General features: G+C 44.9%; 1 protein-coding gene and 1 long non-coding RNA gene across 3 annotated transcripts; both read right to left on the bottom strand.

Annotated features, from left to right (window-relative positions):
* Positions 1–197: 197 nt before the first annotated feature.
* PPTC7 (protein phosphatase targeting COQ7) lies at positions 198–22746 on the bottom strand. Of its 2 annotated transcripts, XM_030500823.1 has the most exons (6): positions 22046–22746; positions 12336–12515; positions 9383–9581; positions 6978–7101; positions 4918–5047; positions 198–3669 (listed from the first exon to the last, which is right to left on the bottom strand). In XM_030500823.1, exons 1-6 carry the CDS (start codon positions 22245–22247, stop codon positions 3611–3613), a joined length of 894 nt encoding a protein of 297 aa, XP_030356683.1. In that variant the 5' UTR covers positions 22248–22746; the 3' UTR covers positions 198–3610. The 2 variants fall into 2 exon arrangements, with proteins under 2 accessions (XP_030356683.1, XP_030356684.1); XM_030500824.1 differs by lacking the exon at positions 4918–5047 and having other exon boundaries at positions 207–3669; positions 22046–22388.
* On the bottom strand, positions 13639–20319 carry LOC115614250. Its single transcript, XR_003993667.1, has 2 exons — positions 15799–20319; positions 13639–15045 (listed from the first exon to the last, which is right to left on the bottom strand). It is a non-coding gene; the product is annotated as an uncharacterized LOC115614250 (long non-coding RNA).
* Positions 22747–25013: the final 2267 nt, after the last annotated feature.

The raw sequence follows: 25013 nt of genomic DNA, 5'->3' as shown, positions 1-25013 counted from the left end.
TGAAGGTCTAAACAAGAGCCCAACACCCCACAGCGGTGGCTGCAGGTCCCTGTGCCACCACCGACATCACTGCATTGACAAACAGAAGTTTTGCAGTCAACTTTACTTTAAAAAGCACATTTTAGTATAAATACTATATTTATTAAATATCTTTACAATTCATTTAAATGTATTTACAGAACTATTCCTGCATAAGTTATACCTCAGACATGAAATTCACATAATCGCCTCTTAGGTAAGCATAGATGATAGTCTCATTTTAACAACAACAAAAAAGCATCCTCATTAGATACAGACTCAGATTTGCTTCATTATTTCAGCTATCTTTGTGAGAAACTACTTCACACAGCCCCTTCCTACCCACACAGCTGGGTTTTCCGCAGAGAAGGGATGTCCATCAGCAAGAGATGGAGATTCCATCACAAAATCCTCCACGTCTTTGCCAGACCCTCACCCCTCCCTTCTCCTCAACTCATTGCAACTGCCTGGTCCCAAGATCTGTATTTTGGGGGTTTTTTTAAGCCATTTAACCTTCTTCATAGACACCAAGAAAGGACGTTTAGAGGGAAGCTGGATGTCGCAGGTCTCCCAAAGATAGCTGTAAAAGGAGCAAGGAACCACAGTTTCCAATTCACCACATCTCAGCCCTGGTTTGCCCAAACACCCAATAACGCCGCCCTGGGAACCCCAGTTCCCACCAGCCCCGGGTGTTACGTGTTACTGGTGTATAAAACTCTTCCTTCAGCTCATCGCTCCCGATCCACCAGCTCCTGACCACAACCAGAAACCCCCCGTGCAGCCGGGAGTCAGCCCGTGCTCCGCTCACACACGCTTCCATGGCATGAACAACCCTTCTTGTACGCTCCTCTCGTGAGTAGCCACAATAAGCTAATTCCTAGGAAGTGTTACTGCTTCATGCATCGCTTACAAGGATTTTGATAGGATGGGCCCTGTCATTTCCTTTTCCATTAAATTTGTTGTGCGCAGACAGCTTAAGTTCATAGGAAGAAATCAGGTTTGATATGTTTCGAGTGCACATCTTAAAAGAAAGGAAAAAAACCAAACCCCAAAACAATCAAGCATGTGATAAAAATATCAATTCTTTATAATACAGTATTGCTTTATAAACAGATGGAAAAGCTATAAGCTTTACTGGTCTTTGGTGTGTCCGGTGAGGGATTAACTCATGATTTGTAAATCAAAACCCAAATTTGTTCTTAATAATAAAAAACTAGAATCACGGTGTGATATGAGGCAAACGGCTTTGTTGATAGTGCTCAGCTGCCAACGGCTTCCAATCGGGAATTCCCGATCCCGGCACCGCAGCGGCAGAGCACAGCGCAAGGGGACAAGCGCCTTCGCCATCCGCTCCGCAAACGTCTCCCCGTGCCTACCTCTAGGAAGCGGAGAGGGGAAAAAACTACCGAGGGCTGGGGATGAGCGTGCTGAGAGCGAGGGGTGAGAGTGCAGCAGTCCGGGTCTACAGGGGCATCGCTTGAAGGGAAGGTGAAGGGAAAGAAGAATTGATCAAATCTGCTCTAATCAAGAAGCGCGACAGTAAATACTGGAGAGTAAAATGTAAAAGACACCCAAGGTTTGAGAGGGAAACGTCCCTCCCAAACGCGAGAAACAAAGCCCTGTGCTGCAGCGTGGATACATTCCTTCTGGGAGACAGCCGGGAACAGCTTGTTCCGTTGTAGAAAACAACGAGGACTCACAATTTGTGCAAAGTTATCCACCACTCACTGTTCCAGGTAGCACAAAACTCAGTAAATTCTTCTTCATTAACATCATCCTCCCCGTACCCTCACCAAAATCAGATTTTGGTCAAGTTAGGGTGGTTAAGGCATTTTGACAAGTAATTACAAGGTGATGTAAAATCCATCGCTAACGTGACGCCAATTTAGGAATAGCAGATAAATTACTGAAGAGCTTCCAAATTAATCACTTATTATAACTGAAATGCCTGTTACAAGCATGATGCATTGAAATATAGTAAAATGACATGTACATGGTACATGTTAAATGACCTTAAATAAAAGCTCGACATAGTTACGCAAATATACAGTACAAGTCCACAAAAATTCTTTAAACAGGTTGAGGTAACCTCAAACTTAAACAGTTTTAATACAATAAACCAGGTAGTAAAAAATCTCCTCTGGAGAGCAGGTAAGATTACTTACTGACCGAGTTTAACTGCACTCACCTAAACAGCAACATTACCCGACTTTTTATATATAAAAACATGGCTTTAATTTATTTCTACAGACTCTTCTACCAGCAAAAAAGTTAATGAAAAAAAAAACAAACCCAAAAACAAAAAACCCAGCCAAAAACCTGACCAAAAATATATATATCTTTACAGCTATCAGCTTGTTTTGTATGAACCTCAGGAAAGGAAAAGGAAAGCTTGCTGGAAGAGGGGGGAACAAACGGGAGCTACGGTCATTCGAAAGGAAATGTCATATTGCAAAGTGGCTGTTAGAGAACTGTAAACATCATTAAGGTTCATTCCCCAAACCCGAAACTTGAGTTACTGAAATGTAAGTTTAGCTGATTATTCATTAATAGGTTCTGTACTTCCCGCTGCTGCCACAGCAGGAGCAGAGAGAGGTGCTCGTCTGCGAGTCAAAGGATCGACTGGACCTCAACGGGTGCAGCACGTTCTGTTCTACACGAGCGAGTGGCAATTCTGAACACAAATTAAGCTTCGTTAACAACAGCATCAGCTGCCAGAAGCGAGGGCAGAGCTGAGGATGAGCTGTTCTCTGCGCCACATCACCCTGCGCTGCCGCGATGGGGTAAGATGCTGCAGGGACCTCGGCTCTGCCCCGCTCAGTTTGCTGACACCGAGTTAGAATTTGTACTTCAAAAAAATAACATAAAATTAAATTAAATTAAAATTCTCCACAGCCCAAACACCCCGATACCAGGCCCATTACGGACAAATGATCTGCAGAACTTTTTAAGATCACAGTTAAAGCACCTGAAATCACAAAACACATTTGCATCCATAGAACTTGAACTAAGTATGGATTTTTGTTTTGGAAATTCCGTACTAGAAAAGGCTCCTAAGGCTGACACCATGGATGGCAAGAGCAGAATGTTTACAGCAGTTAGAAATCTCCTGAAAACCGGAGCTTAGAAACACGAAACCTCAGCTATCACTGTAACAAGACTATGCTTATGAAACTCTGTTCTGTAACATACCCTCTAATGAATAGTGAACGTTTCTAGTAAGCAGAGTAATATGCCCTCCTGGAGAGGTTGTATCTATTGAATCTAGTTTGAAAGATGAGAAACCAATTCTACTCCTTTGAAAGGAAGTCACATTTCAAATGCAGTAACGACGTGGGATCGATCCTCCCCCTTTTTACGGACAATGATTAAGCTCTGAGACACATGCTTTTCAAGCCTTGAGCTTCTTCATTTCTTGCTGGCAGACAAAGACCAGTGTACTATGAGAGTGGTTCTTCACAAGGGCTTCAGGCCACGAGCTCGAGAACCGGCTGCCGAGCTCGGCTGCGAAGGAAGGAAGGATCCTGCCAGCAGGAAACCGGGTGTGGGGCTGGAGCCGGGGGTGCGAACGGGGGCTGCCGCTGCGGGCAGCTCAGTCTGTGTACTCGGCTACTATAGACAGAAGGACGGTGATGTCGTCTGGTTTTCCCCCTGTAATGGAAGAAAAGCAGAACTGTTTCATCCAGCCACAGCGGTCACCTCAGGATCTGAGACATTCCCCCATGGAAAGCTCTTTTATTAAAGATAGTTTAAATATTGAAGAACTGTTTTGTGTAGACCCAGGAGCTCTGCTTCCTCCACCTCCTTTCTGAAACACAACTGAGGGAAGCAGTGACACCCGACACAGCAAAAAGCGCTCTCCTTTTGTGCCGTGGTGAGATCACAAGCTCTTAAAAGGAGCACAGAACCCTCACACAGAACCCTCACAATCGCTGTCAGCCAGAGGGCAGAAAGCCTGGTTTCTAGCAGACTGTTAAATGAATGCACAAAACCCCAACATCACTTTGGTACAAGCAACCTGCAATAAGGATCTGCTCAGGAATTCCTACTGTAAACCAAATACCTCTTCTCCAGCACTGTATTACTGTGTATCTTTCTAAAAGCCACTTAATGGTTTTAGCGGTCACTTTTCAAGCCTCGACAGCTACAGGAATCCACTCAAATCAGAAACAGCTCAGAGAAGAGGTACCACGTTAGGGAGGAACTCAGACCAGTCCTGTGGACTGGGGAGATCTGCAGGTTCATTACTGAGTGATTGAGCTTTGTAGCAATGTGGAACCCAAGCTTTACAGCTACTGTCTCTACCCTTAGGAAGGACTCTTAAGACTCTTAGAATCACACACTGGTTTGGGTTGGAAGGGACCTTAAGATCTTCCAGTTCCAACCCCCTGCCATGGGGATGAGGACGGGGATGCTGATGGTACAGTACAAGGGTCAGAAACTTCAACCAAAAAAACTAAATCAAACCCCAAGGAGTGGGCAGCATCTTGGCTAAAAAGCATCAATAATAAAACCAACCCCAGAACCCACCCCGACAATCACATCCCAATCCAAGGAACAAGCAGTTTCCTCAAGAGCCTGGAGAGCTCCTCTCAGGCAGGATTCCTGGGGCACGAGGGTACATATTAGATTAAAATGAAATGAAATAATGATGAGCATGTTGTGTTCTCTGTGCTCCAGCTGCTTCCCACAGGAGCTTCCCCACAGGAGCTTCCCATGACCTATACCAAGAGCTGGTGTCCTCGCCAAACCCAGCACCCCAGTGCGGTGCTCTCCTGCCAAGCACATTTCCCAACGCTCTGTTTTCCCATCGGATTTTGGGAACAACAGAACTTCACTTTGCTCAAGAGTTCTTAAAGATAGCGAGAGTGGGAGGAGGAGGGAGAAAAACCACCTTACCTCTCACATTCAACCCATTGTCACATGCGAACTGTGCGAACGGCGACATGTAAGTGGGATCATATGCCAGCTCGTGAGCTTGCTCAGCAATGCTTCTCGCAGTCTGCTGTATGCTCTCATAGTTGGAGTTCTAAATTAAGGAGGAAGAAAAGTTTATTCTCATAGGAATGAAGTCCACAGTGTTGGTAACTGTTCTGCCAGGGCACGTCAGTTTTAGGGATCCCTGACTCTTCCTTCTTTCTCAGATTAGGGCACTAGTTACCATCTTCTCTTCCAAATGGAACTCTCACCATCTTTCAGGCTTTCTAAATTTGGGTTAGAACTTCAAAGCTCCACAAGTGGAGGTCAGAGCTCATGTTCCCTATCAGGTAAAGACTTAGTTTTAGAGGATTTATGGAACTTAGAAACCCAGAAGACTCAAAATAAACAGTCTCACCTGAAGGAAGGGGGTGTTTGACAGCTCTACTCGCAGCTCACACTGCAAGAGCCATCCTTCCCTCACTAAGGAGGCTCTGTTGAGGTAATTATGTTTTCCCTTGAATAAAAGTCTTACTTCTATGATCCTCTTACCCAAATCAACAAGAACACACTTGTGGAGAAGGGGAACTTTAGAAGTGAGATGAGAAAAAACATTCTGAGCACACAAACTTCCACAGGCTGCATTTTAAGTGCTATTTTTTTTCCAGTTTCAGTAAGACTTTTCTTACTCAAGAACACAACTTTTCTTACTCAAGCCAACATGACACTACAACCACTGCACTTTTTGTTTGCAGGTATTTCAAAATGCCTTGTCACTCCAAGGGTCTTCCCCGCAGTTTGGGGAATTAGCAGGCACTTCCATGATTAACTTTCGGCTGAACCTCACGGGGAAGTTCAGTGCCTTTCCCAAACGCGCCAAAAGGTGGAGCTCAACTTTCTGTCTTCCACAAGGGAATTCCACCTCCAGCACCAGCCTTGGCCAACCTCGACTCTGCCCAGCAAAGGGGAAGGTGGGAGTACAGTGAGCAACAGGTAGGATCTGGCTATAGCATAAGCAAAAGCCCCGCAGGTCAGTGACCAGCCCACCAGGCCCTTCCAAACCATGACAGAGCCCTGACACACCTTCAGTGCTGCCAGTGCCTCCTCTAACCAGATAAAGCCTCTGTCACAGCTTGTGCTCACACGTTCCATTTCAGACCTGAATAGTGCACTGAGAAGAGGGGACAGTGATAGTGGGGACCACAGAGAGGGGGAAACACGAGTCTGCCTGATGTGCAGAGGCCTCGGAGACACTGTGTCTGCCAGGACCCGCTGTCTGACACCACCTACCACTTATGTAGCTGCAGGATAAGAGCAGGCAGAACCTTTTCAAAACCACACTGTAATTCTACACATTAACCTTCTCTGTTTCATGCAAAAGAGTTTCCTCAGGGAGCTTATACATATTGATATCTCCTAAGTATACTTTCTGTAAGTAAACAGCCTTAAGCTAAATATTCTCATCCAAATTAAAATATTTTAATGTATTTGTACTATTTAGAAAGACCATTTGTGGTCACTAACCTGGAAAAGTTGCCAGGAAATATTTTTTTTATGGAACATTATCTTGGAGCACACGTAACTCACAATTCACACAGCTCATACTGCTTCACAACGACTGTTTATAACCCTTCAGAAAAGCTTTGCATTATTTAGAAGTATACAGCTCACCCCCTCAAATAAGCCATCAGAGATGCTGTATATTCATGTACAAGTACACATAAAATACAATGGGTGAGCAGCTGGCCAAGAGCCTGCTCCTGATCATCTTGCCTTCCCCTTCCTCCTCTCCCTCCATCACTAGTCAGTGACCTGGGCAATTTATGCCCAAGCTGCTGCTTCTGGATTCAGCCTGGGTGCAGATCCAAGAGATCCCTCTCCCCGGCTCACACATGTATTAACTGAAAAGTCTCCATATGACAGCACTGGGTGGTGGGTCTTTTACATGAGATACAGAAGTTACATGCATAAAAAATAATGTTTGTAACTATAAGGGATAACCAGTGCAAAAGACATGAGAGATTCCGAATACACACTCTTACCTTCAGCTTTTTCAACTCCTGCAGAATCATGTAGTCAGGCATGTTGTCAAACAGTCCATCTGTTGCAGTCAAAATAATGTCTCCAAGTTGGACGTCAAATGAAGTACTATCAGCAGCATCGGGGCTGTGAAGATGACAGATATGTTAGAGGAAAGGACTCCAGCTTTCACCAAGAAACCAAGTGATGTCAAACAAACCCATCAGCAGCTTTTGTAATTCACTACTGTTACCTGTTTCTCTGCAAAAGAAAGAAATAATCACTAACTGTGGAGCTTTTGCACCGGGATGGCTTGTCAAGAGAGCTACAACAGAGGAGCTGTGATTGCAAACAGGTAACGTTCCAGCTATCACACAAAGGATTTGCATTTAAAATTCCCAGATGAACAATCCTGCAAACTAATCTGCTTCCCAAGTGGATCTCCATGGAAACCATTAAGTAGAATGGCAGCTCAGGGCTTCCTCCCCACTCATCCAAAATATGTAAGAGGGCTGTACTCAAAAGGCCAATTTGTAACGGGAATGGCCAAAACACTTAAGGACTCTAAATCACTTTCTAATGCAATGGAATATGAAACACCCCAGGAATGGCTACCAGGAGACCACAGCCAGTTGGTCTGCTCACACACAATACCTTACACAACACCAAGAGGAGAAAATACCCAATTTCACCATGGATATTGCTGCCAAATCTGATTCTCAGGAGCAGGGCAGTGACAAACCCTTCATTCTTTAAGATTCTTCAAAGATCTTTGTTGTGGCCGATGCCATCTGGCTGTGCCAGAAAGCAGAAGAGTTGCTTTGCTTGGCTCAGGAAGGCTGACAAGAATGAAGATTGCCTATACCCACAGACAGCCAAATGTAACGTTTAACTGGGACAACAGATGAAAAAGAAGGTGCTGCAGAAGCGTTTAGACAACATCCGTGAGCACTAATTAACATCAAGAACAGAGCAGAGATGCGCCAGAGCTATAATCACGACTCAGAATTGAAGTGCAGGAGCTCATTTATCTTGCCTTTCCGTACTGTGTGATGACTCACATTGCTGACTCCAGTGGACATTATCAATTTTCCTTGTGCTTTTGGGTTTTGCCTTCCCAGGAAGGACACAAAATCTCCAAAAAATAAAGATTTTTCTTTCTTTTACAGCTCTGGAATTCCAAACAATCATTTCATTTTAGCCAAATAAAGAGGTTTGATTAAAGGTTCTAATTTCAGAGTGCTGCCCCAGCTTCCTCTCTGCAGTCTTATGATGAAGTAATAAAGCCACATGCAAGAACGGTCAGGAGTTTCACCAACTTCACATTTGCAAAAAGAACATCATCATCTTGGCACTGAAGTCACAGCCCTCACTGCATCAGCACTGGTGTTTCACAGAATCATTAGGTTGGAAAAGACCCTCAAGATCATTGAGTACAAACCTTGTACAAAAAAGGTACCTACTGTATTCCCTATATAGTGTGGTCACTCTCTGAAGATCCTTGTATTCAGAAGAGATCTTTATCATCTCTTTGTATTCAGAAGGGGAATATCACAGACTCATAGAGTGGTTTGGGTTGGAAAGGACTGTAAGATCATCCAGTTCCAACCCCTGCCATGGGCAAGGACACCTCCCACTACACCATGAAATATATCACTTCAGTAAGCGTGTAAGTATTATTTGAGAGCTGTATTTTAATACATATTTGAAAGCTGGGGTTTTTAATTCTTACTTAATATTGCTGGCAAGACTTCACAAAGTCAGAGGATGGATCAGCCTGACATTCTTCGGGGAAGACACACGTACAAGTCTGCCTCTGAAACAACTCATTTCTGTGAACAGATTGTCCTTTCCTAATACTCTCATTTCCCAGCTTGGTGTTCTGCCAAACAGGTTTTTTTTTGCTCGTTTTGGTCAAATACAATATGCTGCGGGAAACTCAGCTATTTGGAAACACCAGTTGCAGTCACATGTCCCAGTGCTCTGTTCTTCAAGTACTTACTACCTCAGTGCCAAGACATCTAAATTAGCTTACTCCAGACCAGCCTCAGGAGAGGACACAGGGACTGAGAATGAAAGTTCCTGGTAAGACAAGCCCCCCACGCAGGACAACGGGAGCAGGGAGCAGCTTTACTGAGCAACATCCTCCCATGGATCAGAACATGCCACAGACTATGGGAATATGCCACCATGAATCATCATCATTAGCTCCATAAATTCAGACTGTGCAAGAGTTTGTGAAGCTCAAGGTGAGAAATGTTCACAGTACCTGAAGACAGGGGCAGGTATAAGATCCTCGGATCAGACACATGCTTAAATCCCACGTGCTACACAGCACTGTACAAAGAGCACCACAGCAGCAGAACTGCAACCTTCTGGAGCTGACCACATACACGGATTAAAGATTTAAGTTCCCCTCCCATCTTACCTGTCGCTCAAGACAACGCCTTCTGCTTCTGGTGGAGCTATGGACAGTTGGAACGGAGTGTTGAAGTAATGCTGCTGCTCATCGGATCGATGGACTACTTCTCCTCCTCTGACTACCAAAAATCCAGAGTCTCCCAAGTTGGCTGTATGTAAACGATGACTTGTCCTGTCCAGAACGACTAAACAGGCTGTGCTGCTTCCTGCAAACAGAACATGGTAACTGGAGCTGGCCTTACAGAAACTGCTTAGTCTTTCACTGGTTTCACTTTCACAGTCCAATTATTCAAACAGTTCTCAAAGCTTACAAATGAGAAATGGAAATAATAATGCCAAAATTAATATACACTGAAGATAGGAAAACGCTGGAAATCTTTACAACACAACCTATGATTTTTGCATGGAACTTACTTTTCCTGCTCTGATTTTGGTAAACACATTATGCTGACAAATACCTGGTTTGTTCCACTTTATTTACAGTTTTCCACCCCAACATATGTCAGCACATTCTGCTATAGGACTGGATTTACACAAGTCACATAAAATACTGAAATTCCAAAATCATTGAGATAATAGAATTCCAGCAGCATCCATACAATGCTGGGTGCTCTCCACACAGTTTCACTCATCAGCTGTAAATAAACCATGCCAAGTAAAAAACTGCTTGCAATTAAGTATGAGGTGTTATTGCATTACTCTTGGCAGAACATCAAAATGCTTTTCTTCACAGCATGGCTCTGGAGAGTTATCTGTATGTTTAAAAAATAACATTAATCCTCTCACGTCTTCAGGATACCAACTTCACAAGTTTAAAGGAAAGATGTTTCAGAAACAAATGCTATTCCAGCTTCAAGTAGGACAGAGCAGAAACATATCTACTCATCAATCATGCTCAGAACTATCCCAGCCATGCTTGAGGGCACAGAGGACTTCTTGATTCATTCACTGAGCAGTAGCCACCAGCTGTGCTTGGTTGCAAGCCACAGACACAACTGTATTGCAAAAATACCCATACACGCCTCTGCAGCAAACAGCAATCACTTAATTTCAGTACAGAGAACAGCTCATCCACCAAAAGAACTGAAGATGATGACATACAGCTAAAGCTTTTCTTCTTGACTTCTGCCTCTAAGTTAAGTCTCCGTAAGTCTCCATACCACCAGCTGGTGAATAGTCTTCACCTTCTATCCGAACATCCTTCCTGTAGGAGTTTCTTTCCCGTAGGAGTGTCCAGCTACATGCTGGACAGACCACAGGCTTGCAATGAGCTAAGTCTCTGATCAGGCTTGCAGAAGTCCAGCTGGCTCTAGGCACCACCTACTCCAGATGTTTCCCTTCCTAACACAGGGAGTTCCCTGCAATACACTTGGCCTTAATTTGTTCTCTACCGAATACAGAGGATCTTCTCCACTCTTACTGAGTGGCAAATCAAAGCAGCATCTTGGGAAAAACTCAGATTTTAGATGTGACAGCATCCAAGATTGTTCTGCAGTGCAAGAATAGCGTTTAATTAAACACCACAGTTTCCTCCCATTTCAGTTTTATCTTAAAATCTTTGCTAGATTCAATTCTGATGAGCTACATGTCAAGACTTAAAGCACAACAGCAAGGAAAAGTTAACTGCCTGAAGAATCCTCCTTAATGAAGTCCTCTCCCTTCTCTTTATTTTAACTAAACTCTAAATGCTCATTGCCACGGTAATTCCAGGGCTTTGTTTCTACTTCCAAAAATACTGTTCTCTGTTAAAGGAGAAACACCAAGGATCATTACTTCCAAATTCTAACTCTATTAGCAGAGTGTAACCAGGAGGCCATGTGTGGAATGCAGATCTTGTGACTCAGCATATGCCGCTTTTCAGCATTGGAAAGGTCAAGCCAAGCAGCGCTGCCTCCGTCTACAAAGCCGCTGTGAGAGCTCTCACCAGTGGCCCACTCTGTGGATCACTTACAGCTACATCTGCTTTGCACAAATAAGCGCTACTAAACACACAAAATCCTGAGGTAATTACCGACCACTGCTATTTTAGTGATACTTAAGGTCACTTCTGAGGTTCCAACCTATTCTTTAGGCACATAATGCCAGAACATCTGTTCCGAAGCTCAGCACACAAGTTAAATATAGCTTACACAGCACTCCTCTGGCATAGAACTTTAAGGTCAGGTGAGGAGCATGTGTATCTCGCAGGGTGACACTTTCTTAGTGCAGAAGAGGTCACATGCCCTTTAGAAAAGTATCCTGTTCTCAAGGCTGTCAGCAGAGCCCAAATGCTGCCTATCTGCTCACCCTTCCCAAGGCAGCTCGATGCCCTGTCTAAAATCAAGTTTGACAGAGAATATGCCAAGCATCTACTTGAGTTTGCCTTCCAAAAGGCCTGTAATGAATCCCCCACAAGGAATTATAAAAATAATATGTAGTACCAGCGATTGTATGATCTAAATGACTTAAGCCAAACAATTAGATTTAAAGTTCCTTGGACATAAAAGGCAACAGGAGCAGGAAGGCAAGGCACGAGCAGAACCATGTCTGATTATCATCAGAAAATACTTCTGCTTGCACAGCTTTAGCAAAAAGCCACAACCAACCATCAGGAGTTCCCAGTAGAGAACAGTTATTTATACACATGTAACAGAGAGCACGAGTGCACAGGCTGCACGTGTGTGAGTGCACCCTACTGCATTCTCTGCAAGCACTGCTGAAGAACCACCCTTCATACACAGTTTTTTATACATACACACACTTACCCTGTATCACTGAATGAATCAAGACAGTTTTTAAACATACCAGAGAAAATAAGGGTGCTACCAAGACAACTTCATTTCTATGTTCTTTGGGTAATGAAAAGATAACTGCCTGCAAAACTGTTGTAGAAGCTGGCAACATATAAAAGCAACCTTGAGTAAGCACATGTCTAAGTAACATACAATTATGATCCAGTTTATGTATTTGTGTTCTCTTACCAAGCAAAGGTACTTTGTTCTGCAGCAGCTCACAGTAACCTGCGGTGAGAATCCCAACAGGGTTACTTGGTACAAACCGTCCTTCTTTTACTAAACGTTCACACGTTCGCATTAGAGTCCCTGAGAACTGAGATGGGTCGACCCCATAGTCTCTCCAGCCACCTACACCGTCCGCTACCCCTAGAAGAAAACACAAAACCAGAGTAAGATGAACAGAAATGGTTTCCAAAATGAGGTTTTTAATTCTTTACATCACTTATGATATTCAGTAACTAAAAAGTAGGACATGGCACCTCCTTGAAAAACATTGCTATTAAGAAAAGGAACTTCTAAGCATTTGTAAGAACTCCTGACATCAGCTCCCAGGCAAAAATCTAAATATAATCTGATTTGCTGGAGAGAAGGTAAAAGTCTAATGCTGAGGACTCTGTGAGGAGGCTGACTTCACTAGAGAACAAGTAGTGGGGAATGTGGGAGGAAGAGGAGGCTTCGATCCCATTAACCTTTCACCAGCCCATTAAAAAGAAAGAAGAGTTTTTATTCATTTCAAATGTGAAGGCTGTTAAGATTTTCACTAGTATAGAAATGATAAAGAAACTCTTCCTCACTATTCAGGGGCCCAAAGTTTCTTCTCAAGCTATGTGCTCATGAGGGACATTCAGTAATACCAATTTCTGTAGAAACTAAACTTCCATTTTAGCCGTGTATTCAAAAAACCATATAATCAACACAATGCTGGGACCTACGCCTTCCAAGGAGTCTGTTGCCTACAGCTTCAGAAAAGCAAGAGTATGAAACCTGACTATGATCCAGACCATCTTCATTCAGTTATTGAAAACCACCTTTATATCAGAAAATTAGTTCTGCCCAAGCTTGGGAAGCTGCTGAGCCACCCCAGGGGCAAACAGGGAAGATGCACATAGGAAAAGGGGGTGGTCACAGAGAGACACGCAGCAGCTACGACATTCTGCTGGCTGTTTGGCTGAACTATCTTGAACTTCCTCAACTGGCCTTCATGATACAAGTAAAATACTGTCTGAAGGCATTATTTATGAGATAAAAATATCTCTACTTGGAAATGTTTCCAGAAGGCTTTTTGATCCTCAGCATTAAGGGACTGACCATTTCAAGTGCAAGTTTCTGTAACATAATAAAGCTAAATAACATGTTCCTGATGAAAGCACAAAGAGGCAATCTCAGAGCTCAGACTGTGCTAAAGAACAAGTGTCCTCAGAAAAAGAACACCACTATTAGCAAAGGCATGAAAATTTGCCCGAGAAGGTGAAACTGGGTTTGCCTCCTCTACAAATGCCCTTCACATCGGACACCATCTGAAACTGAGACGGAAGCTTTAGAGCCGCCCTTGGCACGATAATCTGACAGGAGGTTATAGCCAGAGTCTGAACAGCCTATCAACATTGATCAGATTTCTCCCAAAAATAGTGCACAACCTTTTAGACACCTGCTTTGGCTGTTTGTGTTCTTAGAAGAATGCTACAGGAATGCAGATCCCTGTATTCACCTCTGCAGACCCCGGGAAGAAGCTGACGCAAAAGCAACCCCGGCATTCTCGGAAACGCCTTTTCTGGTTTCTTCAAGAAGAAAGTAATCCTCTGTACAGGTCCCACAACTTCAGCTGAGGACTGGACTAACCCTTTGCTTTCTGCTGCCACACAGACAAGTCTAGAGTAAGAGATCATTAACAAAGTTCTAGATCTACAACTTGAAATGGAAACTAAGCCTCATTTGGATGATGATGCTTGCTTTACATGAAGTTTTTAATGTTCTACATGAAGTTTTTCCCTTTAACATGAACACAATCCAGATGTACTCTTGCTACTCAGATGTACTCAGATTTGCTGAACACAGCATTGCTTCACTGGCAGCAGGGTTAATGCAATGAGAAGATGATGTTTGACAAGAACTGCCCAAAGCTTTTGGCTCCCAAGGTGGTTACAAAACAAGCTCACCTGAAGTTACGGAGTTCCCTCAAGCGATCAGTAAGCCATGTGCACATTAGTCTTCTTGGGAAATATTTAAACAGCAACTAGAATATTTAAACAGCAACTATACTACAGCACTAGTATAGAGTACAAGAAAGCAGCCTTAGCAAGCACCTGGTAAGGTTAATTATCAAAACCTCTTTCCATTTTTCAAGCAAAGATAAGAGTATGCCACCTGCTTTTCTTTGCTCACTTCTTACTCCAGGCAGGCAATCTGAATCTGCACTCATGGCAGCACACTTCATACTCTATCTTGAGCCGTGAAATGGCTTTGTTTGTCTGCTTTCCTGTCTGCTTTTTGCAAGCTATAAACAGCTTTATGTACATTCTGATAGGGCCTTCCACAACAATCACCCTCTGGATGGTCCACGAGTGGGTCCTCTGACTTAGCTCTGTACCACTCTTACGAGAACAGTCTGGTTAAGAAGCAGCAAGACAGTCATGTGCATTCCTTGTCCATCTTGACACAGAAGCAAACTGCATTCAGGAGCAGGCCCTGGAGTTGCTTCCACTGTAACACCTCCACTGCACCCCATCAGGTCACTAACTCACATACCATCACTGGCATCTATTTCTTGTCCTTGCCCAAAATGGGCAATGTGGGGTTCTTTGCAAAAGTTTGGGGTTGGTTACGTTTCCCCTCTTTTTCTTATAAGCTTTATCCCCTACAGATGATAGGTCGGTTCATCTAATTTAAGATAAATGACCTTGTTGGCTCCCAAAGCATGGTTCACAAGCACTGCCAGAGCAGTCAAATGCTTCCTCCTGCTCCGGCACAGCGCCAGGAGTTACTGCTGCCACCCAGACCCACAGCAGTACACGGGCAGAGCACATTCAAGCAGCCCTGCATCACACAATGCCACCTGGAAAACATCCATCTTTACTGGCTTTGCCTTAAAATAAGATTTTTACATTCCCCAAGGTCTTAAGCCATCCTGTCCTACCTTCAGTGTGGTTTTAAAATGAAACCAGGATCTTTACATTCTACATTCTCAACCAACTAATGGGGTTTATGGGAAACGAGCATGTGATTTTAAAACAGACTGAATGAACTGCTACTGACATAGATGAAATGTAAGTGAGAAAGTTTAAGAAAATTTTGTGCTGTTTGATACATAGCAAATAAGAACCAAAACAATCTGTGAGGTATTTTAAATGCCAGAAGTAGCAAGAACTGAACACTCAACTGAAAAGTGGTTTAGTTTTTATGTAATACCATGTTTTCCCTCTGTCAAAGGGAAATTCAAAGGTACTGCTATTGGCAGTATCACTGCCAAGGAATAATGCCAAGCTCTATTTCTATTATCTTTGTTTTCATCTAAGACAAACTCCGCTGTAAATATTCAAAATAACTAGTGTTCTAACAAGTGAAAAAGATTACTCGGGTTTTCATTTTCTTAGATTTCACTGTAGAACATTGAATATTGTCTTCCAGTACCCACCATTTAACTTAAAATAACCTTCTTACAGGCTAGGAACCACAGGACACTTAAGACAAACTGCATGGCTGAGGAGAACTGCTGAAATTGCACTGTACAACCCTGGCTTTTTTCTAAGCTATTTAGTACATCAGAAAGTTTTATAGGAAGACCATTTCTTTGGATATTGCCTATTCAAGCCCATGCAGGATTTACACGCGTGTCCATGTGACCCAGTGGAACGCCTGCAGTGAGATGAACCACCGCTGTAAATAAAGCAACTGGAAATTTCACAATAAATTACTTCAAAAGCAGAAATCTTCTCAAGTATTTAACTGTATCACGGAGACCTTTCAGAATCCTTTGAGAGTTAACACTCCACTCCTGGAAAAGACACAAATACTACTGCCAGATTAAATACTTGCTGCATGTGTCAGTCCGAAAACTGGCTCTTTCTACTTTCTCAAAGATTTGGTGTATCAAGATGTCTCAGCGAGACACAGTTGTAAGGAAGTTTCAAAGACAAGGCACAAAGTGGCTGATGCTGCAGCACCAAAACTGTGCAAGTGCAGATACCAGCACTGAAACTTGTAAAGATTTACTTCAAAATGCTAAAAGCATCTGGGATAAAATACCAGTTGAAATGCAAATGTGAAGTTGTTTTGACTGCCACCACAGGAGGTTAACTGCCCAGGGAGCAGGCAGTCAGTGCCAACACTAGTAACATGTGCCTTTCACCACATGCTTTTGTAAGTCAGATCCAGATGTCGTATCTAGCGCAGAGCAAATATAAACTAAACAGTTTAAACGGTTAAAGTTCAGAACAAACCCTGTTTAACATAAATAGCATTACGTGGGGAAGTTCTGGCTAGCTGGCAAACTAAGCTGCCCATGGCCAGAGCCCAAAAGCATCACCCTGTCCTAAAAATGAAAAGATGAATACTTTCAAACATTGCATCAGCTACAGATAACCTTCACACACAGAAGCACCTGGCAGGCACATGGGTGCCAGCAGGAATTGCCCCTGCATGCCACCACAAATAACTCTGTGAGACACTCCATATATCCCACTGAACTTTCAGTATCTTGAGAGCCTTACCTGAGTTAGCAATGAATCACTGATGAAAGAATATCATAAGGATGTATCTGTGACTGAATTCATTCCACATCACATATAGAAGAAAGGCTAAAATGGTAACAAAGTGCAATCTGTTGTGCTACGCAAGTTGTAAATTACAGCACCTAATATTTATCAACATACCAGAATTGAGACAAACTGATTAAGATTCCTTGTTTTATCAGCAATGAGATAAATCACACACCTAGATAGGTTCTCCACCCCATGAAGTCACATGCCCAGAGCCAGCACCAACTCTCCTACCAGCTCCACCAGCAGTGGGTATAGGATCCCAATTAGAGCCAAGTGGTGTCTACCCTCCACTCCCAAGGTTTTGACTAAGAAATAACCCAGTTAAATACAAATCCCTGAAGGCAGATTGCGTGTGACTGATAACTAGTTACAAAGGGAAAGGTTACTTATTCACACTGTGCATTTTAAAAGTTACAGTAGACCTTAAACTACCCTTGCATGAAATAGGTTCTGGAAGAATAACTGCCTAAGTGACAATAAGGCACAACAAGCAAGAGAGACAATGTTGAAGAACAAACTGAAGGAGAAACAATGAACTGAAAACATTAAAGTGTGTATCTACTTCCACGAAAGAGCAGTAGTTCCTTGTATTTTCCCCCCCGCTACAATACTCTGTTGTTTCTGAAATGGGTTTTCACCAGGTAGATCTCTTACCTATTTTATTTAAGCTTGAAAAGTCGCTCAGTGCATTTTGGGAGCTACAGGAGAACACTAAATTATTTATTTCTGGAAGTTTTATGAGAACTTCCCTGCACAGTTATAACTATTTAACCTCTCAAGGTGTTGAGCAACCGTGGACCTTATTTCCACAGCTGAAGTGCTACTGGTGGTTGGCACATAAATGATGAAGAGGGATAAGTACTGCAGACAGACAGACAGGCATCAGTCAATCCACACTGAAATTACCTACAGCCCAAACAATCTCAGGCTCACAGTATTAATAGTGTGGATGAAGCAAAGTAAACAGCAGATTTCTGCAACATTTGCTACTACATAGGTATGATTAACACCTCACTGCATGATGTTCAGCTTTGCTCATTTTTGTTACCTTCTGTGATTTCTGACAGACCTGATCTACCTATGAATGGCAAATTATCTGCTACAAGAAGTACCAAGAGCACTTACAACTAAAACGTGTACAACTGCAAATGCTGATCAGAACATGCTGTGTGCGATGCCCTTGCAGACACTGTGGTAAAGAATAACCAGATTGAAGTTTCATTCTCGGGAAGAGCTGCCACATTTCCAAGAGGTGACAGTCAATGCTACTGAAGAAGAGCGCTGCTGACATTTGGAGTAGCTGAACTGACAGTGGATATCATTGTTAATGGGGATCTTTCTCAACCTGTAGTTTCTCTATAAATGACAGTACTTACCCCCCCATGTTCAAAAGAAAATTTCATTTGGTCTATTACAAGCTAAGACACATACACAAGTTTTATCACATCACTTGTTACTCCCTTTAAGCTGTCCCAAGTTCTCCTACCAGAGTAGGTGAAAGGCTACTCCGAAGCAAGCAGACAACTTGCCTCCTTCAGTGTGGTAAGTTGTGATACAGAACCACCTCTTTAATAGGTATGATACCAAATAAACCACTTAACACAGTCTTACATGACCTTCAGGCATCAGAGTCCCTTCCTCCCCTATAGCTGCCAAAACCACCTTGACATTTCACCTATAAATCCTTTTATATCTTCTAATTTACTTTTCTTGATGACAATGAGACCAACAATATTGCAGGGGCTTTGTCACTGAGTTTTATACACCTCTTATGCCGGCTGCTGACAAACCTGACTTTCAAATCAAGTGCAGTTCCTTTCAGTTTAGAGCAGCTGCCCTAAATACCCCCCTTCCCAAAAATCCTTTAAAAATCCAGATTTGCAGCAGATACAAGAGTTGCCAATTTTTAACTTTGCAGTGGACAAACAATATGCTGCTGCCAGAGGGTTTTTTTCCTACTACTGCTGGGGGACAGAAATAGTTTGGAAGACTCGTCAAGTCCCACTGGCTACACCCAAACTTCTACCCAGCACAGACATTGTATGTGATGCTGTCACGGGATGCACAGTGGTTGCTGTAGTGTTTCAATAATGAGTCAGACAACAGCTTGGAAAATCCATAAAAACCAGCAAAGGCATGAGGAGCCTGATAAGGCAGGAATAAGCAAGAAAAGGCAGATCCCAACAACAGAAAAAACCAGTCACCAGCATGAGAGGTCTCAAAACTGACAAACGAGCTTCATGTTTAGTTTCATTAAATAAGTGAAATGTTCATATAAAGTGTTTAAGTTCATTTCTTAAATTTGAGGTTTGCTCATTGTGCACTGAAAATTCCACTTGCACATGGATTAGGAAAAAACAAAAGGTGCCAGTTTCTGAAGAGTTTTGGTTTTCAGCTTTGAAGACAGTGTTTCTGCCCTGACAAGTTAAGGGCATGCCTTCAGACCTGAAGTAGTACACGACATCTACCACATCTCAAGAAGATATCTGAATATCCTGGGGATCTGGACAACCAAGACCCTGACAGTGAACACACAGAAAGGTACAATATGGTATGAGCAGCAGGAAACGCAGGCCTGAATCATAAAGCTCTAGAGATTAACGTTGGTAGTAAAGCCACTTCCTTTTCTCAGAGTGATCCCAAAGGAAACACCCTGGTTCTGAGTTTCTTGTTTCTCCCTGTCCCCAGAATGGAAAGAAAACATCCAAATTTAACAGGTATGTCCCAGACCAAAGTAAAAACAAAAGTCAAACCCCTCAAGGCTTCAAGTACACCAGTAACAGGCCTCATCAAGCCCTTAAGTACTATGGGAGGGCTGGAAACAACATGAATCTTCATAAGCTTTCTGTTGATCTTACCCTGAAAGAATGAAGCACAGACTAGAAGACACTGTTTTCAGGCTTTAGACTACACAGTATACATAGAACAAAAGAAGTGTTTAGCATATTTGCATCTGCTATAAACACTTTTGTTTGACCTAAGAAAATGAATCCCCAAGCACTCATGCCAAATGGCTGGGAGTAGCTCTTTCACTGTTACACCACACCCATATCCATCCCACACAGGCATGCTTCCCATATATTGGTTCTGGAAAAGGCTGGCATGCAAGAATGTTAAATTCATTGTCTGGCATGGCTTTGTCACTGATGACTACCAGGGCAGGATAACTCCAAGCGATACACTTGGAAATGAACTGTTCTCTACAAGCACTCTCACCGTGTCTAGTGTTTGCTCCAGCTAAAGCCACGTGAGCCTCTTCATTAAACTAATACTGAAAAATGAAGCTTGAAAAGCAACAGCTCAGCTCAGGCAGTTCTGCTGAGGTGCAGAGTCAGGCAGGTATTGAGTTAGTAGACAATTTATGAGGCTCTTTAAAAACAATCGTTAAGGAACCTCAGATTTGTGATGAGAGTAACAAGAACTAAAGGCAGGAACGATGGTGCTGAAACTCCCTTTGCAGCTGTGGAGAAGAACTGGTTGAGAAAGGGAGAGCAATGAGATGACTGTGGCAGCAGAAACAAAGAGCAAACTACTATGTCTGTAAAATTAAGGTCTACAGATGAAGGAAAAGCATCAAGTTAGATTGCATCAAACCCCATCCTGAGCATTCCTGTTTGCAGAGTGTACAGGGGAAAACCCAACCCAACAGCTTTTCTATTTACATTATTTTCTTCTTAGTGCTTAAGACATGCTGGTCTGAAGCCTTCTTTGCTGTTTGATCCTAAAGTGGAGCTACAATTCTGTTTGTTTTGAAGTTGCCATGAAAATTAATGCAAAGCCCAACTTAGAAACACAAATCTCTGTTCATTCCTGCAGGAAGACAGGACAAGCTGTAGGTCCACATACGGCAACTACCAAATATGGCCAAAACTCCCTAAGCATCATCAAATGCATCCAAATCTACTCACTTCCCCATGCAAAGAGTCCACCTATAAGTAAAGGAGATCCTGCATTTCTCTTATGGGCAAATCCTGATTGCTCAGTTATTTATCAGTCTGGCCTAGCATGAACTTTAAAAGCAGCCCCAGTCACATGCTAAAGTAAAGTTGTCCAACAGCTAATTCTAACAGTAAAAAGTTTCTCTGGAACAGGCACAACACAAAAGACGCTGAGTGTCTCATATGCATTGACCTGTTTTCCACATCTTCAAACTTGTGGCATCACCCTCAGAGTAGCAGCTCCCTGGAGAATAATCAGCAATACTGTTACCTAGCACCAAGTTACAGCTTCCTGAAGAAACATCTCAGCTACATGAAACAGCAACCAAGTTCTGGGTGACAGCACTGGGCTGTGAAGAGTCCCCAACACATCACGAGACACTGCAGTGCAACCCCACCAGGATTACATTAAAAAATAAAAATCAAAATGGGGGGAAGAAGCTTTTTCTTTTTAATGTCAAAGTTCTGGTGAAAATTTACTTCTGTCAGTTGCTTGAAAACTAACTTTTGCAAAGCGTCAGTTAGCCAAAATCAACCTTGACTACACAGGAGAAAGGTCAAGCACAGTCGAAAGCAATGCTCCTCACAAACCAAAGATTCCACGGATTATCTGTAATTATTCACTACTCCTAAAATTTGAACCCTTCAGATTCATTTCACACGTGAATCCAAACCAGAGAGCGCAATCAGGATAGAGCAAACACTGAAACTGAAGTTTGACATTTGAAGCCAGTCTCAATGTCACTTTGCCTTCCACTTGACAAGGACACAGCACACGCTAAAAATCAGGAAGTGTCTGTTTCAATGATCTTTTCTGGGGAAATGCAATGCACACACAAAGGGCTTGGTTAGGGTTTAAATGCACATGGAAAGTAAACACATTACACGCTGTTTCTCCAGCTTTTGGAGGCACCAGGCCCTGAAGGTACCTACAGGTGAGGTGCAAAGGCTGGGCCTGGGCACCCAGCACCCCGTCCCAATGGTGTGCTGAGCGAGGCGGGTATCGTGCTGCGGCAAAGAGTACAAAAGCTTTCTTCTAAAGCTAAAAAAAGAGAACTCGCACTGACATTTACAGGCGGAACCGCTTCCTTTGTCTGCAGCCGAAGGCTGAGCCGCTTTGCCATGTGCGGCTCACGGAGGACGCCGGGACACCGCCACCAACGCCGCCCCAGCACCCCGAGCGGGGCTCGCCAGCACTCACCCAGCACATCTGCCGACCGGTGCCGGGCCACGAAGCAGGCGTCGTCTCCGTAGCACATGCCTTTCTTGAGGATGCCCTTGCGGAAATCTTTGCCAAAGCCACAGCTGGCTGTCACCAAGCTGTAGTCACGGGAGTCCGTCTGCGAGAGGCCGCCCAGGACTGCCCGGGCCACCAGCCTGCCATAGGAGAGCACCGAGAACATGGCGTGGGGCGCCCAGCAGCCGAGAGCCAGGAACGCGGGGAGCCACCGGCGCAGCCGCCGCCTGCCCTGCGATCGCCCGCCGCAGGGAGCCAGCCTTCCCCTGTCCGCCGGCCGGCTCAGCTCGCCTCGCCTCGCCTCAGCCCGCGCTGCCCCTCCTCGGCCCGGCCCCTCACCCTCCCCCCGCCGCGGGCCGCCTCACCCCTCCGGGCCGGCTCCCGCCCTCACGCCCCGCGCGCCGGCCCCTCACGGCCGGGCTTGCCGGCAGCGGCCCCCGCCTTCCGCACACAACTCCCTCTCCCCCCCCCCCCGAAGGGGGGCTCTGCCTTCTCCCTAGCCGGCCGGCGCTGCCCCGCGGAGGCCTCCGTGCACCCTCCCGCCGCGCCGTGCGGCGGCCAGGTCAGAGCCGGCCGTGCCCGCTGCGCCGCCCGCCTCCCGCAGCCGCCATCTTGGCCGCGCGTGCTAAGGCCCCGGCGCTCGGCGGAGTGGGCTGGGCGGCGAGGTCAGCCCCTCCCCTCCCCAACGCGCTTGCGCCACAGCCGGCGGCCGCTCCCATTGGTTGTCGGCCGTGCCTCATTTGCATGTTGCGGGACAATAACACCGCGCAGCTCCCGGCAGGCCCCGCGGCCTTCCCCCCCACCGCTGTCCTGGTCCCCGGTAACCGGGCCCGGGGCTCCCCACCGGGATAGGGGCTGCGGGCGCTTCCCTGGCCCGCTGCGGCTTTACCCGTAATCATTCCCATTACGATTTAACAGCGGGGTGAACGAGGCTGCACCTAACCCAGATACCGTCCCTCCATGCCCATCCCGGGCCGCGTGTCTGGCGTGCTCCGAATAACTCGAAGAGACTCGGTGGCCGCTTGTACTTTCTGGCTATTAACGCCGGTGATGTGAGTCACGCCACACAGAACCTTAACTTTAAAGGACAAGTCGTGTTTTCCCCCCGTGGGTGCAGTGAGGGATAGCGCCAGCTCACTGCAGCACGTGATGTTTGTGTGGTTTCTGTGGAAATCCATGAAAGTAGAGAGTGTTTTTGGGCAGGGATGTGAAATGCCAAAGAAAACCCTCAGCAGAAGGCCATAGCACGCAGTCATCAGCACAAAACCCACGAACATCATGGTAATTGCAGGTGAGCATGATCCAAAAGCAGCAACACAACTTTCCAGTGTCCCCCTGCGCAACTTCAAAGACACCAACAACTTCAAGGCATCAAGGCTTTAAACACCCACTTGCACTCAAAAAAACCCCTAATTCCTTGTCTTCTGCAGCTTCTCTGTGCTGCTTGTGGGCAGGGAACAGGCTTGTCCCTTGGGAAGTCCCCAGCAGGTCACTGCACAACACATGCGAATTCACTTAATGCTTCCTGAGGAGGCTGCTGCCGTGTTCCATAACCCGAGATATGTAAATGTAACACAATAGACATAAATAAAGCAGAGGGAGGTGTGAAACCTGAAGCCCAGGCTGGCTCCAGTGAAAGGAAGAGCAGCGACACACTCACAGACCCAGCCCAGCACCATCATTATAACAGCGTTAAGAGACAGGAGGCGTTTCACTTGCTGTGTGTCTTGACAGAGACAATATTCCCTTTAAACCACTAAGGGCTTAAGCAATGCATGAAGATTTTGCACCTAAAGCTGAAGTGGTATCCAAACTTATTACCAAATTAATGAATGTGGAGAAGGAGCGTGCAGTGAACACAAAGAGCAGCCCAGGCCTTGGTGAATTGGGAACCCACTACCCAGCCAAATTTGCCAGCACGCTGGAGATAAGGGTGTGCTGCTGCCAAGGCCCATCAGGGTGTGTTTGATGACAAACAGCACGGGCAAGGTAGCTCTCCTCAGCAGCAAACATTGCTGCCTCACCCCTCCCGTATCACCAGCAGGAAAGGGAAGCACATATTGTCACAGTTTCCTCCACAGAGTCATTTTTTCCCTCCCCTCGCTCTCATTCTTCCACCTTCTTGTCCCATTCCCTTCTAAGATAAGTCCAGCCCGGCCTCAACCCCATTTTCTTTAACACAGCAGCTTGTGTAGTGCTGAGGTAGCTGGGTTAGCGCAGGGTGATGTGTCCTGCAGTGGCTGGGTGCACACTGCCATCCAGCTCTGGGAAACACACCGTGTTGAGCCATGGAGAACCCAGGTTCGGTTGGAAGCGTGGTGTGTTTCCCAGAGCTTGATGGGACACTCACTGTACTGCTTTGCCAATCAGCCATGGGTTGAGAAACTTTGTGTGAGCACAAGGCTGTCAAACACGGTAGAGCACAGCCCCATGTTTCAGTAAGGGCTCCCACCCCAGCTCATGCTGCTCAATCCCTGCTCAGCACCCAGACAGATGAGGAAGGCAGCATCATTTAGGTGAGAACTAGTAACCACTGCTGAACTCTTTCACTCCTGCACTGTACTCTTTCACTCACACTGTGCCCAGATGCAAAACTGCTGTTGGTTTTCATTCAGAGGATCACTCAGCTCCCGTGAGACAAAGAACAACCCTTTGAAACGAAACAGGACAGACCTGGTTTTCCCCACTGTTCGGTACGAGTCCCGATAGGTCTCCCATAACTCCCTCCCAGGACATGCCCTGCTGCAGCCTCACTCTGTATTATTCTTGTACCCAGAGGGTCGATATCCTGCCAAGTGATATTTGTTTAAAATTCTCAAATGCACAAATTTGGCACAAAAACTGGGGCAAAGGGCATTCCCCTGGTTACTGCAGCTGGGTGGAATCTTCCCACCTCAAAGTCCAAGCTCCATTTCCATCAGTTCAATTAAGC

The sequence above is a fragment of the Strigops habroptila genome, chromosome 11 (assembly GCF_004027225.2).
Source record: "Strigops habroptila isolate Jane chromosome 11, bStrHab1.2.pri, whole genome shotgun sequence".
In the NCBI taxonomy this organism is placed as follows: Eukaryota; Metazoa; Chordata; class Aves; order Psittaciformes; family Psittacidae; genus Strigops; species Strigops habroptila.
The sequence above is the reverse complement of the archived record's forward strand: the minus strand, read 5'-3'. Positions and strand labels throughout refer to the sequence as shown.